At 38.8% G+C, this 16,652-nt stretch overlaps 1 protein-coding gene across 2 annotated transcripts in view; it reads right to left on the bottom strand.

Annotated features, from left to right (window-relative positions):
• Nucleotides 1-6,218: 6,218 nt before the first annotated feature.
• Nucleotides 6,219-16,652, bottom strand: part of FAM114A1 (family with sequence similarity 114 member A1) — an 89,999-nt gene continuing 79,565 nt past the window's right edge. For both annotated transcript variants that reach the window (XM_004459380.4, XM_071216958.1), the window contains 3 exons: nt 15,292-15,364; nt 11,399-11,452; nt 6,219-9,635 (listed from right to left, as the gene is read on the bottom strand). In XM_004459380.4, coding sequence (XP_004459437.1) covers nt 9,534-9,635; nt 11,399-11,452; nt 15,292-15,364 — 229 coding nt within the window. In that variant the 3' untranslated portion in view covers nt 6,219-9,533. The remainder of the gene's footprint in view (nt 9,636-11,398; nt 11,453-15,291; nt 15,365-16,652) is intronic.

Below are 16,652 nucleotides of genomic sequence, written 5' to 3' on the forward strand. Positions count from 1 at the left end.
AGGTCACCAAGTTCATTGCCAGGTGACAGAAAAGCCATGGAACCTCAAGGATTGCTGGCAGCCAGTCTTGAACACCATAGTTTTCTTTCTCCCTGTTGATGCCTCAATTTTGGATTTCTAGCCTCAAAACTCAGAGCCCATAAATTTCCATTGTTTAAATCAATCCATTTCATGGTATTTGTTTTAGCAGCCAGGAAACTAAAACATGGCTGAATCTAATCCAGTATGACCTCATCTTAACTTAATCACATCTGCAATGACCGGATTTCCCAACTAGCTCACATTCTGATGTTCTGGGTGGACATGAATTTTGAAGGCATGTTCAGATTAAGTTCAGTGGGCTACCCAAATACTGAGATGTCTGAATGGAAGTTTACTATAAGGCTGGAGTTCAGGAGTGATGTCAAGTTTGCAGTCGAAATCTGAGTATCATCAGCATGAATATATACCTAGTGGCTTTTTCTGGTCAAACTGGTTTACATAATTTTGGATGGGAAAAGTGACAGTGAATTTCACTGTCTGAGCCCCCTTCTACTCAGCAGTTGCACAACAGTTGTAATAAATGTTTGAGGACTGATCTGATGGATATATGTATGGATGCATGGAAAATTAAATAAGTGAGGAGCATAGGTTCATGAACACCAATTGATGTTCTCTTTCTTTGCTTAGTCTGATGATTTGTTTCAGTTTCAGCTCTGGCATGAGGGAAAAATGTGATTACCTCGAAGAAGCAAAAGGCAACATTTGGAGGCAATACATGGAAGATTTTAATTCCTCCTTTTAAAAATCAATGCGCCTTTCATCTTTTAAGCCTACCAATTTCAGACCATTGGATGTTAATTATTCCCATTTGGTATTGATGTCCAACTGCTGTCTCTGCAGCAAACCCAGATGGAGATGATCAGCCAGGTGACAGACTGGGCACCGTTCGGCAAGCAAAAATGCTATTTTGCACATGACTTCCTTTGAATAAATGTGAATCTTCACCCTACAGTCCTTGCCAGAGATAGGGATTGGGTTATAACACCCATACCTTATATAGATGGCCATACAATGGTCCCAGGGGATGCAGACTGGACCAAGGCTGCTTAATGACACACCACCATCAAGGCCGTAAATAGGGAAGTTGGAAGTAAGTCTTCCGTTACCAATGATGGATCATTTTCACCTTGACAGAGTATGGTAGCTCCAACACTTCATAAATTGTCGAAGAAATGTTTAAATGCACGGTTTAAATGACCAAAATCTTTTTACACCTCACTACACACACCAAATGGTTTGGGCAATGCCAAGTAAATTACAATCCCATTTTGTACTTTGGGAAGGTCATTAGGACTCAGACTCATTATCTGCTGAGACATTTTTTTTTTTTTTTTTGCTTTCCATTTATTACTCTCCTTTGAGTGAAATGAAGCCATACGAGCAGAGACCTCAATTCATTCAACCCTGACACATTATTTGTGTCTACAATTTTGCCATAAATTTGGAGCAGGAGAGACAGAAACTGCAAATGCAGGAATTCAAATCCCCTTGTGTTACATTTGTTTAGATGAGCAGATTGTAAACTGCCTCTTGCAAATCTGATATGCATTTGGGCATCAAGCTAATAACTGTGAACCACAGACTCATTGATTTGTGTGGTGTTTCCCTCCAGAAGTTTCTGAAATTGCTTCTGTAGTCTTTATGTATCCAGAGCTGTTCAGGTTTAGTAGAACGATTAGAAAGACTATCTGGCTAAGGAAGTTGGAGGCCTTTTCCAATGAGATGGAAATGAAAAATTTTCCTGTTTACATCACAATCTCCATAAACTATACATTTGGAATTGCTTGGATTGGGCTTTTCTGAAGAAGCAAAGAGAGATTTGAACAGTCATCAAAACTGTCTTAGAAACATCTAGGAACTTTGATGACAAAGAAATTCAAGTTATTTAGATGCTCTCACTCGCACTGATGACTCATTTAAATAACTTTGTATTTTACACTTCAATTCTCTCACAGTAACCTACCCTCTCACCTCTTTGGAATCAAAAGCAATATTCATTTGCTTACTGGGTAAATTATAAAAAAATTAGTTATATAAATAATATGCAAATAAACTTTCCTTATAAAAATTAAAATATTAAAAATAATACTTGAGTCTCCTCCAGTACTTGACTACCATGTAAATTCTGATTTCTTACTCACCTTTCTACCTCTGGTCATAAATTCTGCTAATTTTTATGAGTACCCTTCCAGATCTTTTATATGTGTGTTCATGTGTTGTTGGGTTTTTTTAGATAAAAATCACACTACAAGTATCATGTTGTAGCTTTCTTTTTTCACTCAACACTACATTTTGGAGCTCTGCCAGTAAAAGAATTCTATCTCATTCTTTTTAACTGTTGCACAGTATTCCATAGTGTTGGGATACTACAGCTACTTATTTAGATGGTTTCTAATTTTTCACTACAGTATGTCCTTGTTTGAGAGTCTTGAAGGACCCCTCACAGAGTGAATTATTCTAGAGAAAAATGTAAATTCCATTAGCTTTATTGGAAAAATGCTTGTGCATTTCTAAGTCCCCAAATCACACACATTTATGCTGCAATTCCAACATTAAAATGGACACAATTATTTCCATTGTTAACATTTCATAACGTAACTTAACCAGACATTTTTCCATTATCAATTACTCTATAATATGTCTGTCTCCATATTCTTATTAAGCCTTTATAGATGATACACTTAAGATTTTGATATATTATTCATTCAACAAATAAGTACTGAGTCCCTACCATGTGCTAGCACTGCTCTGGGTACTGGGAATATGGTAATGAACAAAACTAACGGAAGTCCCTGCTCTCGTGGAACTTACATCCTACTGCAGGGGACAGATAATTGACAAAGAAGTAAAATATAAAGATGTTAGATAGTGATACAAACCAAGGGGGAAAAAATGAAGCAGGAAGAGGGAGTATAACACATTGGGTTGAAATTTAGCTTAGAGAGACCTCATTCTCAAAGTGGCTTTTGAATAAAGACCTGAAGGAGGTAAGGGAGGAAAAGCATCCCAGGTATTCTGACCGAGGTACAATCCAGGACCAAAAGATTCCTTCTGACTGAGAAGTAACCACAGTCGCTCTGCTCTGCAGTTCATCATTTGGTTGCTTGTCCTTTAGCATATTTCCTAGCAGATTCCTCCCCCCTTTCCCCCAATATAGCAGACTAGAGCTTTCCTACAGGAGCTTAAATGGCAATCATAGTCTTCACTGAGAAATCCATCAATCAACATGTAAGATTTTTAACGTGAGATAGAATGGGTATACAGGCTACGCACTTTCTCCTGGGTTCACAGGCACTGACAGGGAGATTTGCAGAGCAATCTTTCTTTGCTTGAGGCCAAAGGATAAGGGGAACACTGGTACTAGTTGGAAGAGAACTCAGCCCAAGGGAAAAAGAGCAACTTTTCCTTTTTATGGCAAAGTATCTGCTTATCTGTGGACTCTGCCTACAGTTTTACATACCACCTGGATAAGAAGCCTGGCTTAAGGATCTCATTAGGAGCTGGGTAACCTGAAGCAGATACTTAATCTCTCTGAGCATCATTTTTCATCTGTAAAATGGGTGTGATAATAATAGTTGCAATCTCATAGGGTTAATATGGGAGATTAAATGAGGTCATAGAGGTAAAGTGCTTGTACCATGTGTCTGGCACATAGTAATTACTCAATAGATAAGTATGCCATCATCATCATCAGTCATCATCATCTTTGCCATCAATCATTATCACCAGCGTTGTCATTTCCTAGGATGAATAAGGAACAGCACCAACTTCAGGGACAAGAATGCACTCTTCAGTACTTATTTAATATATTTTATTAATATCTCACAGCACTTGGTACTGGAAGATTCAGCTGAAAGGCTATCTAATCGTCTGTAATCTTCAAGGCAGGAAAAAAGTTAAAACAAAACAAAAGCCTGTGAGCCAGGAAGTTGGTAGAGGTTGGCAAATTAAAAACAGGCTCCCCAGGTACCAGAGAAGGGAAAGGGGAGAGGAAATGGAGATGTCTTAGTAATGTCAAAGGGATCTGTGAGAAAGGATACTGTGTGGATGATGACAGCGAGGATGCTTGACGTAAATGACTAGGAAACCGATGGGCAGAGAAGCCTCAGACGACCTCATTCTGTGTCGTTTGTTCTCAGTTGCATGGACCAAGTTGACGACCAAATCTTTGGACTACAAATCTATCCTGCAGCTTATAAAAAAGCTAAACATATAAATCTGAGTGTTCATATTTCTCTGAGAAGAACAGGTAACATTTCTATTTTGTTGGGAGGTTCTGTATAATCATATAAAATGATTAAACTTTGCATCTTGGCTCTGTTTTACTAGTTGATGACTTATGTAACTTCCCTGGGTCTCAATTTTGTCATGTGTGCAGTGGAGACTGTAATGGTTTCTACCCAGTAGCACCTATCCAATAGGGTGATTGGGAAGATTAAATGGGATACTGCATATAAAGCACTTAGCATGGTGCCCAGCACCTATTACGTTCTCTACATGAATAAATGATTATTATTGAAATATTCTGGACAATCATTTTCTGGTGAGTTAAGTGGAGAAAGAATAGTAGAAATTTAGAGAAAGTGAAAGGGAAGATGTGATATGGAAAAGAGAGGTAGGAAGTTAAAAGCTGATGCTGGAAGAGATGCACATAAAGACTGTCTTAAAAAAAAAAAAGCCTGGGAGAGAAAAAGGATAAAGATGGCAGGAACTCAAAGGCAGAGGCTTAGCTTTGTTTTCTGCCAAGGTTTCATCCATCCGGTCTTGGCTTCTATGCTCACTTTTCCCTCCAAATGGCAGATCGAGAAGCCCATTGGTGAAACCCAGGATGAGGAGCTAGACCATCTCCGAATCACCTTAAACTCCTGTGCTCAGTGAAGGTATATAAGAAATGTAGATACAATTCCTTTACTGTATAGAATTCCTTAGAGACTAACAGAGAGACAAGCTTGTCAAATGAATCCGCAGTGACCACAGGCTGACATTAATCCTATTGCCTTTTGGCTGACAGCTCATGCAGAGAAAAATATTCTCTGATCCAGACAAAGGTAAATGTAGCTTAAATCTCATCACAAGATTCTGTCCCTCCATAATCAGCTTCTATTCCAAGTCTATGATGATCTTAGACACAGAAATATCAGAAACACCATCAATGCATTTCTTACTGTTTTGGCTTGTAAAATTTAATCATTTCCACAGGTAAAATGCTCAAAGGGCAGACTAATTAAAATTATTTTCAGAGTCTAAGGGAAAAAAAAAGGAACAAAATGGTATCTTTCCTCAGATTTGCTCAATAGCAGATATTGTGGTAGAGTATCAATTATGGGGGAGCATAGAGAAAAGGAATATAAACCTAAATAAGTTATGAGATACCTAGAAAAACAAAACAAATAGCTAACCACACGTGTTTTCCTTTTCCAAGAATGCCTGGTCTGAATCCACTCCTGTGTTTTTTTTTTGTTTTTTTTTTTAAGATTTTTAAATTTATTTCTCTCCCCTTCCCCCCACCCCCCAGTTGTCTGCTGTGTTCATTTGCTGTGTGTTCTTCTGTGTCTGCTTGCATTCTTGTCAGCGGCACTAGGAATCTGTGTCTTTTTGTTCTGTCATCTTGCTGCATTAGCTCTCCGTGTGTGCGGCCCCACTCCTGGGCAGGCTGCACTTTTTGTCATGTGAGGTAGCTCTCCTTAAGGGGTGCACTCCTTGAGCGTGGGCCCCCCCCTATGTGAGGGACACCCCTACGTGGCACAGTACTCCTTGCACGCATCAGCACTGCACGTGGGCTAGCTCATCACATGGGTCAGGAGGCCTTGGAGTTGAACCCTGGACCTCCCATGTGGTAGGCGGATGCTCTATCAGTTGAGCCAAATCCGCTTCCCTCCTGTGATGTTTTGAATTCTAATCGCCTACAAAACCTGAGCAAAAAACTGCAGCTCTAAAATGAACTGAATCATTTGTGATATGATCTCTTCCAATGTGTCTTTACAAATGCAGTAATTTGAGTAACCAGCTTGACTCCTAGGTCTAAATATCTGAATGCAGGGCACATTTAAGAGGAAGGTCAAAGAACAATTTTCACATCAGGAAAAATTAGCTCGACCCTGAAGAATAATTTCTTTTATACAATTAAATACCGTTTTAAGTCATGTATTAATGATCCATCCCATCTGTTCAGCATGTACTCCAAAAAAAAATTTTTTTTTTTTATTTTAAGAAAGAAGAGGAAAAGATATGTTCATTTCAAATTTTTGTCAAACTGCTTCCATGCAATGTTATGTTCTGGACCTCTGGATGGCTGCAACAGGAATCTATCTGCTTCTGTTTCTAACACAAGCACATCATGGCCAGCCTGCATAGACAGTATCTTCCCAGATATACGCGCACCTCGGGGCAGCTGATTTCTACAAAGCACAAGGAGACTTCTCGTTTCGGGCTTCAGGCTTCTAGTCTATATTTAGCACTTTCTTTAGCCTGCTCAAAACTGGCACTTCTTTCACCCCTTTGAGCTCTGCAGTTGAAGTCCATAATTCCTTCGTTCACATCCCAGCTCACTCCTGCCAATGCTCAGCTAGTCACACTATCCATTTAACCATGAGCTTGATGTTCAGCCCAGTGTGAGACCACAGAAAATAGAGACTTGTGTTCTCAGTGGGATAGAATATTTAAGCTTAGGCCTATGCTTTACGATTTGGGACTCAATTTTGCTCTTTAGATCTGTATATATCAACACCCAAGAGCAATTTTTCTTGAATGCATTTTACTTGGAATTGGAAATATGCTTTTGAGGCTTTTTATTTAATAAGGCACAGGACTACATCCATTATTTAGACAAGAAATTATTTTATATTGATGTAAGAAAAAAAACTGGCACTTTTGTTCAGAGTAATTGCATAGAGTGAAATGAACCCCATTTATGTAAAGGATTATTGAAGGAATATAAAACTTCTAAAGGAATCCTCTTAAATCAGTCATTCAGTAGCTGACTGGCATTTGTCCAGATCTGGATCCTGTGCTTTGCAAGATTTTAAAGCAAAGCAAAGAAGCAATTATTAAAAGTGATAGTGAAAAACAGTATTGGAAGAGAGCAATAACTAAACTGGAGGGTGGCTTATTCCCTCCCAATAAATTTAATTCAGAAGCCATGCAGCTGGCTGCGCCCCCCAAACCCCCCCCCCCCAGATCACCTCTTGGTTTTCATGTCACTACTTGCCTACCTTTAAATTCTATCATTAAGAGATATGTAAATACAAGGTGAACAATGCCAACCACTTTTTTCAGAATAATTACCTCTCATTCTTTTAAAGTTTTCTATATAGTTTATGATTTGAAAATATGCTATGTACTAAATGGGTGCAGTTAGGCTTAAAATCTAAACCTGGGAGACAGATGAGCTCCTTTGAAAATATTTGTTTCTCTTTTACATTTCCAGTTAATGCCTATAAATCCATCTGATGCTGGGATCTGATTGAAGAAAGTGTAAATCCAAACATCTTCCTCTGCTCTATACATAAACAATTTACAATTTATGGAAAGGTAAATATAACAGTTTCATCAGTTAATAATTCTCTAGACTTAATAACAGAAACATTTCAGGCAAGGAAAAAGCAAGTAGGAAAAATATGATCATTAATTGATTCCTCAGATAAATTTTTCCCCCCAAAATAAACTGTTCTCCTGTTTTCTACTTGGCTGTTTCAGAACATACACACTAGATAGCTGAAATGTTAATAAGAAGTAGGATGATATTAAAATATGCCTACTTTGACTGCATGGGAAAAAGGAAGTCTACTCTATCAGGGGAATAAAAGCAAATATGAGGGGATTTATACTCCTGCGAATCTACAATCTTTATTTGCCCTGGAAAGAGCCACTGGGCAAACTATCTTGTCAGGACACCTCAAGGAATAAAGATGAAGCTCTGAAATAGGAATGTGACATGGAACCCCTACCTGGGATCAAGGTGTGGTCCTCAAGAGAGGAAGGACCCACAGGTGATGTCTCTCCCGGCTGCAGGGCTTCCTGTGCAGCCTCCCAGGGGTCAACAGACCAGTCAGAACACCCGCACAAATACAGTGATGGCGTTTGCTATCAGTAGGTGTGATCTGTGTAGGCAACACCTTGATGCAACTGAACCTGTCAATTTTAAAATTCAGCCCTTGGATTCTGCTGTGTTGGAACCTCTTTCATTTTCTACTTGAATAGGCTCAAGCTTTGTAACTGTGCCATCATGTCTTATGATCATGTGCCAGACTGAATTGCGTACCCCCGAAAAACATGTTCTTAATCTTAATCCATTCATGTCGGTTTGAACCCATTGTCCATAGCGCCTTTTGATGATGTTATTTTTAGTTAAGGTGTGGACAACTGAATAAAGTTGGGCTTTAATCTAGATTACTGGAGTCCTTTATAAGCAGAATGAAAGTCAGACAAAGCAATAAAGAAGCCATGGAGAGCAGCCGGAAGCTGGAAGTCAATGGAACCCAGAAAAGAAAGGAGAAGATGCCAGGTGATGCAAAAGCAAGGGACCCAGATTGCCAGTCAGCCAGCAGATACTGACCCTGGCAGGAAGCAAGCCTTCTAGCCTCTGAAACTGTGAGCCAATAAATTCCTACTGTTAACCCAACTCATTGTATACAATTTGCCTTGGAAATTAGGAAACTAGAGAGCAAAACAAGTCAATATTAAACTAAATACTCTTAACATCCTTTGTGTGTGTATATACACATATATTCTATCTTATATATAAAATTTGGGATAAAAGATTTGAAAAAATGTGGAAAATACAATGAATTGCTTGATAGAACATTAAAAATCACTCATTTACCTTGCTCTTCAATTTTTTCAGGGTTTAGAAAATTTGCAGTTATTTTAAAGCATTTTCAAGACTATTATAAACCCTCTTTCAGAATTTCTAGTTCTGTTGGGGTAAGATCTCACTTCTCTATTGTGAGCACACAGTAGGTACTCAATGATAATAACGCTTGTTGCGAGAATGAATGGCTATCAAGAGACATTTGTGTTTTTTTTAACCACAATCAGTAAAATCTGTAAGTAATATTATCTTTGTTCATGATATTATGTAACATAACAAAGTTCAGTATAAAAACTGATTTAAAACAATACTATAAGAATAGGAAATTTAAAGGCTTTACAAATATCTAGGATCTGCCCATAAATTTCTAAACATAGCATGCTTTATCAGGGGAATGGAAATGAATATCTGTGGATGAATTTCAGATTAAAGGAAGTTTTCAATACAAGCAGTGTAAGTTTAAATTAACAAAGAAAATACAATTATTTGTAAAAAAACAACCATATACATTAAGAGAAATAACTCTTTAAACTTGCATCCTCAATACTGTCTGTACAAAATTGCTTGTAGTGTCCTCCGATGGGCCTTCGGTGGCCAGATGCCTAGAAGACATCCCCTTAGCTGGCCCACGTTGAAGCTATGAGGCCTGCCGTTTCCTGTATTTAGATGGAGTCTGGTGAGGTCATGGCTGAGCTTTTGAGCAACTGGTCTGGATATGTGAAACCTGTAGAATGGGCAGCAGCAGCTGGAAGGCATCTTGTATGTATGTTGTGCTATTGCAGCCCTGGTAAGAGGGAAAAATATGCAGTTGAAGGGTTATTCTCAGAGTTCAATCTTGGCAGTGCTTTCAGTGTGCTAATATTCCCTTTTCTCCAACTAGACCAGGTTGAGTACATGTTCCTCTTAATGTTGGTGCTTAAAGCAAATGTATACACTTCCCTTTGGATGGAGTGAGTCCAGCTCTTAATTCTCCACACTAACAGAAGAATTCACTCAAAATGAGGCAAGTCATTTCCCTGGACTTTTAGGGCACTTGTGTATGTATATCCAGGACCCAAAGTGTCTAGTCCTATTTGTCCTTTTATCAGGACAACTCTTGAAATAGCACAAAAGCCAAATATGAAGGAGGACCCAGTTTTTCCTAATCAATTGACGAATAAGAAAGAATTGTCTTTATAAAGCAAGTAGGAGATATTATTGTGAAATTATTCATGGCAAATCCTTGCATACTGTCATCTCTTCCCATCCATACTGGCACTTTCCACACTTAGTTTGGCTACCTGATATTAGTATTCATGTTCTGTCGTGGGCTAAGATACAGTATTAGGTGGAAAAGCCACACAACGTTTAGGGCACTGAAACATGCAAAAACTCCTGGGGGAGTGAACAAACATTTGACCTCATATTCTTCATGTTTGACTTAGTAAATTAATCTGCTAATCCTTTCTGGGTGGCCAAGGGAGAGATTTTTCTTGCACCATAATTCTCCCTTTGACCTCCAGAGTTTCCTCTTAGCTGTGTCTATCCCTCCAGATCCTTTCCTCTAGTTCCTTGACTCTTCCGGTCAGTTCCTGTCCACTGTATGGCTGTGTCCTAAACTAACACTTGGTGCCGCCATCTTGCTACTTTCGTACTTTCATAGTTTTCCTTAACAGCAAGGCCTGATTCCCCAACACAGGGCTTTTAACATATAACTAGCTCTCCTGATTGGAAGTTTTGTGATTATTCCCAGTTTTGCAATTCCAGCTACCCCAGACAGGAAAAAATAAGGACAACACACAAAAACCCAACCAAGCAACTGAACAAACAAAACCCCACTGGATGTACATTCCCCATGCTCAAACTTAGCTTGTTAGCACCTTGTGGCTGCAGCTGGTTGCCCTGTGGCTGCAGATGTATCCATTTCTTATAGTTTGTTCCCTATTGGAAGGTTTCTTCTCACCAGTTACAGAGAGTGCCTACGACTCAAGAGTGACGAAGACTCTTGGGTCCCTTTTCTTCTCTCTTACATCACTGCTTATGACAATTTCATAGTCATGCAACTGATATTGCAAAGTCCTTGTGAGCAGGTCACAGAGTGAATGGGCACAGAAGATGATGCCTCTGCCATGGGCAGAGGTTAAACATTCTACTCATTGTTTTTGTAAGTCAGGAGTCTAGACCCAGCTAAATCAAAGATTATTGTGAATGGAGTGAAGTACCCACTTTTATGTAAAATCCCCATCAGACAATAACCTCTCACGGCAGTCAGTTATCATAGCATTAAATCGGGTGTAAAACTTGGCCACAGACATCTGCTTCTGCCGGAGGACACAGTAAAGGAAATAACGTGCACAATTCACATTTCTTTTTATAATCAGGAATTCTTGAAAATTAGGTAGTGTTGCACTACCCGAGGGGTTACAGCACCGCAAATATACTCAAAAAAGACGGTTGGTAAGATTTAGAATCGCAATAACATTTGCTGCCTGGGGAGAAAGACAAGAAAATGTAACTTTTTAATATTAGCTTTCATTCAGAAGCACTTTCTCCCCGGAGCCCACTTACCTCTAACAATACACTATTGATCATGGGGTTAAGGACTTCAGCCTTCTTGTTGCTCTGTGGAATCAAAGGTATGAAATTGATAGATTAGGTGCCCATACTACAAGGTTTGCCACAAAAAAATGTAATAAACTGGCTTTGTTGGGGGATCTCCGATGGAAAGAGAGAAGCAGAATGCTTCCCATACATCAAGCTTTGTATCTGATGCTTCACCTACACAATTTCATTTAATTTCAACAGAAATTCCAGGAATCGTTATGGGAACATTAGGAACACAAATTGTAGGTCCCATCAGAACTCCCAGTTAAAAGGTGAAAAGATATAGATCTGGAAGTTTGAGTAACTTGTTTAAGGCCACCCAGTAGAAATGGAAACTCAGACCTTTTCACCTATTTAAAGCGTGTAGCAGGTTTGGAATTAGGGTGAGGTGAGTGAGTGAGGCACTGTGCCAGTGCAGGTTTGGATCCTGTTGTTAGTAAGATTGCGGTATTTTGTTTATCACGGATTTTTGCAACTATTTTGATTTTTTTAAAATAGTGCATTAAAATATGGTCTGTTGTGATGACTGACAGCTTTTTTCGTGTATGCTCCCTTAAATTTTGCCATGGAGGCAAGTCCCTCAGTTGCTTCACCCTGGTCTGTGGTCTTTTCTTCCTTTTCCTTTTAAGTGCAAACAAGTATCCCTGGTTATAAGGTGTCTTCCAGATTAGCAACAAAATTAAAACATTATTAAATAGGTCTGCACATTCCTAATTTGAAAAATACAAATTTACGTAAAGTGCAGAGTACAGAACCTTGAATAAAATAGGGGCTTAGAAAGTGAGAGTTAGTGTTAGTATCATTATTATTATTTCGACTATTTGGTCAGTCAGTCAACAGTCTTCTCTAAAGTGTTCAATCTACTCAGACTACGAATCATTAAAGTCACTGGAAAGAATGAGAGCAATCTTAATAGGCTAGGTTGGTTTCCCTTACAGTACCTGGAAGAGCTGATGGGAAACGAAAGTATATAAATTAAATATCTTTACAGAACAGTCTGCTCTCCTTGTCATTACTCTACAGAGGGTGATGTTTTACTGGGGAAACGATAATGGAGTCTTGGGAAAATCTCTTTAAAAACCCAGCCATTTCAGTAAGTAGCCAGAAAACCCATTATGGTATTTGTTTTCATGTTTATTTGATTATCAATAAACCTCTAAAATATAATCAAAATGAGGGCAATAAAATGACATTGGTTTTTCGAATCAATGAGATTTGTGAGCAATTTAAATGGAGTCTGGAGGGCGATATACACTCATTAACTTCAAGTTATGAGTAATGGCTCTTTTAGGGAACAGAAACAATGACTTGATGCAAATAATTCATCATAGCACAAGATCAGGGATATTGCTGTGATGTGATGGCATTTCATGGTAAACTCTATTTTAGAGTTAGGTACTTCTTTCTCCAAAATGATAAATTGTATGATCCTGATTTATGCACTCAAACTTTGTATATATGTAAATATGCACATACATAAATTTAAGTATACACCCATCTGCTAGAGCTTTACTCCTCAAAATGCGATATGCAGGTGTGGCACACTGTCATCACCTGGGAGTTTATTTGAAATGCAAAGTCTTGGTCCTCAGCCCAGACCTAAAGAATCAGAATCTGCATTTTAACAAGCTCTCCAGGTGATTCACATGCACATTAAGGTATGAGAAGCACTGTGCTGGAATACAATACATAAAAAGGAATAGAAAGTAGTACCATGAATAACCCACTTACCTAGGTAAATTAATGTTTAATGCCTATCCCATAAAACATTATGCACACACAGAGACATAGACACCCTCATCACTAGACAACCATGCAGAACCAAGCATTTGACTCTCTGATGTGTTGGTGGGCAGAAGACTGGGAGTTGAGTCATCAGTTGGGGATCCTGGGCTTCCTTGTCTAGTGAACCATGGAACTATTCTCAGGGAGAAGTGAGGAGAGGGTACGGTAGTCTTGGGAACCCAAGTTGCCAAGGCCATCCCATCCTCATTAAGACCTCACACCTCTCGGTTCCTGATTTGCAAACCTAGCATTTCACACCAAAGTCCGTGGGTTCCAGTTAACTTAGACAATACTGAGCACACAAATGCATTTTATTAAGCCTGTTTTATCAATGAGCTTCTACCTCCCCAGTCACTCTACCTGCATACAGTGACGTTCAATTGCTGAAGGCAAAAAGTTAGACAACTATATAAAAGCTGCTGTTTCATAAAACAGGAAAAGCAGAAACCAGATTCCTTGACAGCAGAGTGAATAGGTGGTGTATAGCTCATCCTTTATTAACCAAGTCACTTAGACTGGAATGTCACTTGGAATGACAACCAGGTTCACGATCATTTCCCGCTTCTTTGAGAACTGCCCTTGACCTCAGGGATGCACCTGAGCAGACAAGAAGGTCTGAATATCTGACACTGCCTCTAGTCCATACTGAGAGATGCCGAGGTGGATGTCTGCTCCAAGCTAATGAGACAGTTATACTTTCTCAACTAGAAACTCATAATTTTTAATGGAAAGACACAGGTCTGGGGACTGTTGCAGCTAAATCACATTTAATAGCAACAGTTTAGAGCAAGAGTCCAAGAACTCTGACGCTGGGTCCCCAGAGTTGCTCATGTTGCTCCTTCCTGGGATATGGCTAGTCAGTGCTCTCCTAGATGCTCCACTGACTTTAATAAAGTCCCTTTCCTATTCAGAGCTTGGCTCTGTTATTTGTAACCAAAGACAGTATAACTAAAACAGGAAGTAAAATCTGCTGTTTTTCATGGGAGGAGTCACCAGCCCTTGCATCCAAAACCTTAAAAGAAAAGGTAGAGGGAGTGGTTGTGACTCAAGCAATTGAGGGCCTGCCTCCCACATGGGATGTCCTGAGTTCAGTATCTGGTACCTCCCAAAGAAGATAAACAATGAGCAGACAATGTGCCGACATTGAGCAAAAACAATGAGCAGACAATGAACAAAAACAAAGAGCAGACAAGACAAAAAACTGAGCAGACAGCAAGCAAAACAAAGATCAGACAAAAAGCAAAAACAAAACAAGCAGGGAGCAGACATGGTTTAAGCAGTTGAGCACCCACTTCCTACATGGGAGGTCCAGGGTTTAGTACTTAGTGCCTCCTAAAGAAAAAAACCTAAACAGACAATGAGCACAAACAACAACTACAAACAGTAAGCAAATGGATGAGGGAGCCTTCTTTGGGTGGGGGACAGGCGGAAGAAAAGGCAGAAAGCTTAAAAGGGAACATATTCTACCTGTCTTCTCCAATCCCACTAAAAGGGTATTATATAATGTGGTTGATATCTAAAACAACAACAACCAGAAGCCACACTTCCAAATGAAAGCTAAACCTTTCAAAGTTGTTACCTTGAAAAAAACACTTAGGCCAATTGGAAAATTTTTTTTCTTTTGGTTCAAGTTGAGGTGTGACAATAAAGCAAAGAAACTTACCTTGTCAGGCTTACTAAATGGGCTCTGAGGGCAAGAATAAATGTGTTTGTTCGGAATTAGTTATTTTACTAGAGACTCTTGAATTATATATTACAGATATTAAGAAATGGGAGAAGCTTCACTTGACGCTTTTTTTTTTTTTTTACAAATAAGGTAAATGAGGCTCAGATTAGTTCAAAAACTCATCCAGCATCGCATACCTTTGAGAGAGCTCTCAGGGTGAGAACCCAGTCAGATGACAGCCCTGGAGCTGCCAGTCACCAGAGAAGGTATTCTTGGCCTTGTGTTAGTAAACATCTGTTTATGGAGCTATGAAAGAAGGTGCTTCCTTCACTTTTTTTTTTACAGCCCCTTGCAGCCCCCACCTCCCATTTAGCAGGTAAAAAAAGAAACAATATTATAATCTTACCCCAACAGTGGTTAAAAAATTTGTAAACTTCTTGGACAAGGAGGCCACTTCATTGCACATTGCAGTAGTTAATCTGAAGTAAGAAAAAAACAGATGTTTGCAGGTAAAAAAATAACTGGCATGACAATTACTGATACTTAACATAGTATTACATTTAAAAGAATGGTACACAAGTTTGAAGATGCTCTATTGAGAAACGTGCAATCAGACAGGCTTTCCTCAATAATTTTCAATGATTCAGAATCACAGCTTGATCTAATCCTGGTTTTCACTGTAAAGAACAATCATCTAACTCATTAGACCTCTTTTCAGAATCAAAACTGTTTTCAGGACCAATACACAGCTTGAGCTCCACATGTATAAGTGTATAAAATTCTTGCCAAGGTGGTTTTCTCCAACTCTATGCCATTTTTTAGTAATAGCAAACATTCACAGAGGTACTATGGTAAGTACTTTTGTATGTATAATCATATTTACTTCTCACAGTGACATATATGGGTTAGGTACTATTATTATTCCCATTTTGCAGATGAAGAAACTGACATATAAGAAGGTTAAGTAGTCTGCCTAGTACATGCCATAGTATGTGACAGAGCTAGGATTCAAACTCTAGTGTCTCTTAATATTTTGATTACATTTTTATTAGATGCCTCAAAGTAAATCCCCTGTGGAATATGTTTTTAAGACTTATATCAAAACTAAATTTATTCTAGCCATTCCACTTCTAGGACTTTACCCCAAGGAAACAATGCAAGGTGGACACAAAGATTTAACCAAAACATTTATAATATTAGATGATGACAAAAACTGAAAGCAATATGAACACCCAAAAATGTGAGTACTGTCTGAATTATTTTTTTACAATTTGCATATATTACGTTTACGGATAGTGATTAAAATGCTATTAGAAAAATAATAACCCCAAGTTAGAGATCAAGTGAGGTCATTAGAGAAAACATTTTGTTTTGATAAACAGGGGTTGTATCTAACCTATGTTTTCAGGTTTGTTGAGCTATATCCATCTATCCATCCATTCATCCACTCATCTACTTATCCATCTACTCATCTATTCACTCATCCATCCATCCATCCATCCATCCATCCATCCATCCATCCATCCATCCATCCATCCATCTAAAGCTTATCTGGAGAAAGGAGCAGGAGGAGACCAGGAAACAGCCCAGAGTCATTCTAAGTAGCCGTGGCAGTGGATGGAGAGGCACTTAATATACAGATAAATGTGGGGCTTTATTGCCCTTTGCTTGGTGCAGCTTGTCAAGCTCGGACAGTTGGGACTGGGATTCAGAAAGAAGTATAGAGTAAGGTCTTATTGCTATTCATATCAGGGACTTCTGAGTTTC

This window comes from Dasypus novemcinctus, chromosome 1 (assembly GCF_030445035.2).
Source record: "Dasypus novemcinctus isolate mDasNov1 chromosome 1, mDasNov1.1.hap2, whole genome shotgun sequence".
Lineage (NCBI taxonomy): Eukaryota > Metazoa > Chordata > Mammalia > Cingulata > Dasypodidae > Dasypus > Dasypus novemcinctus.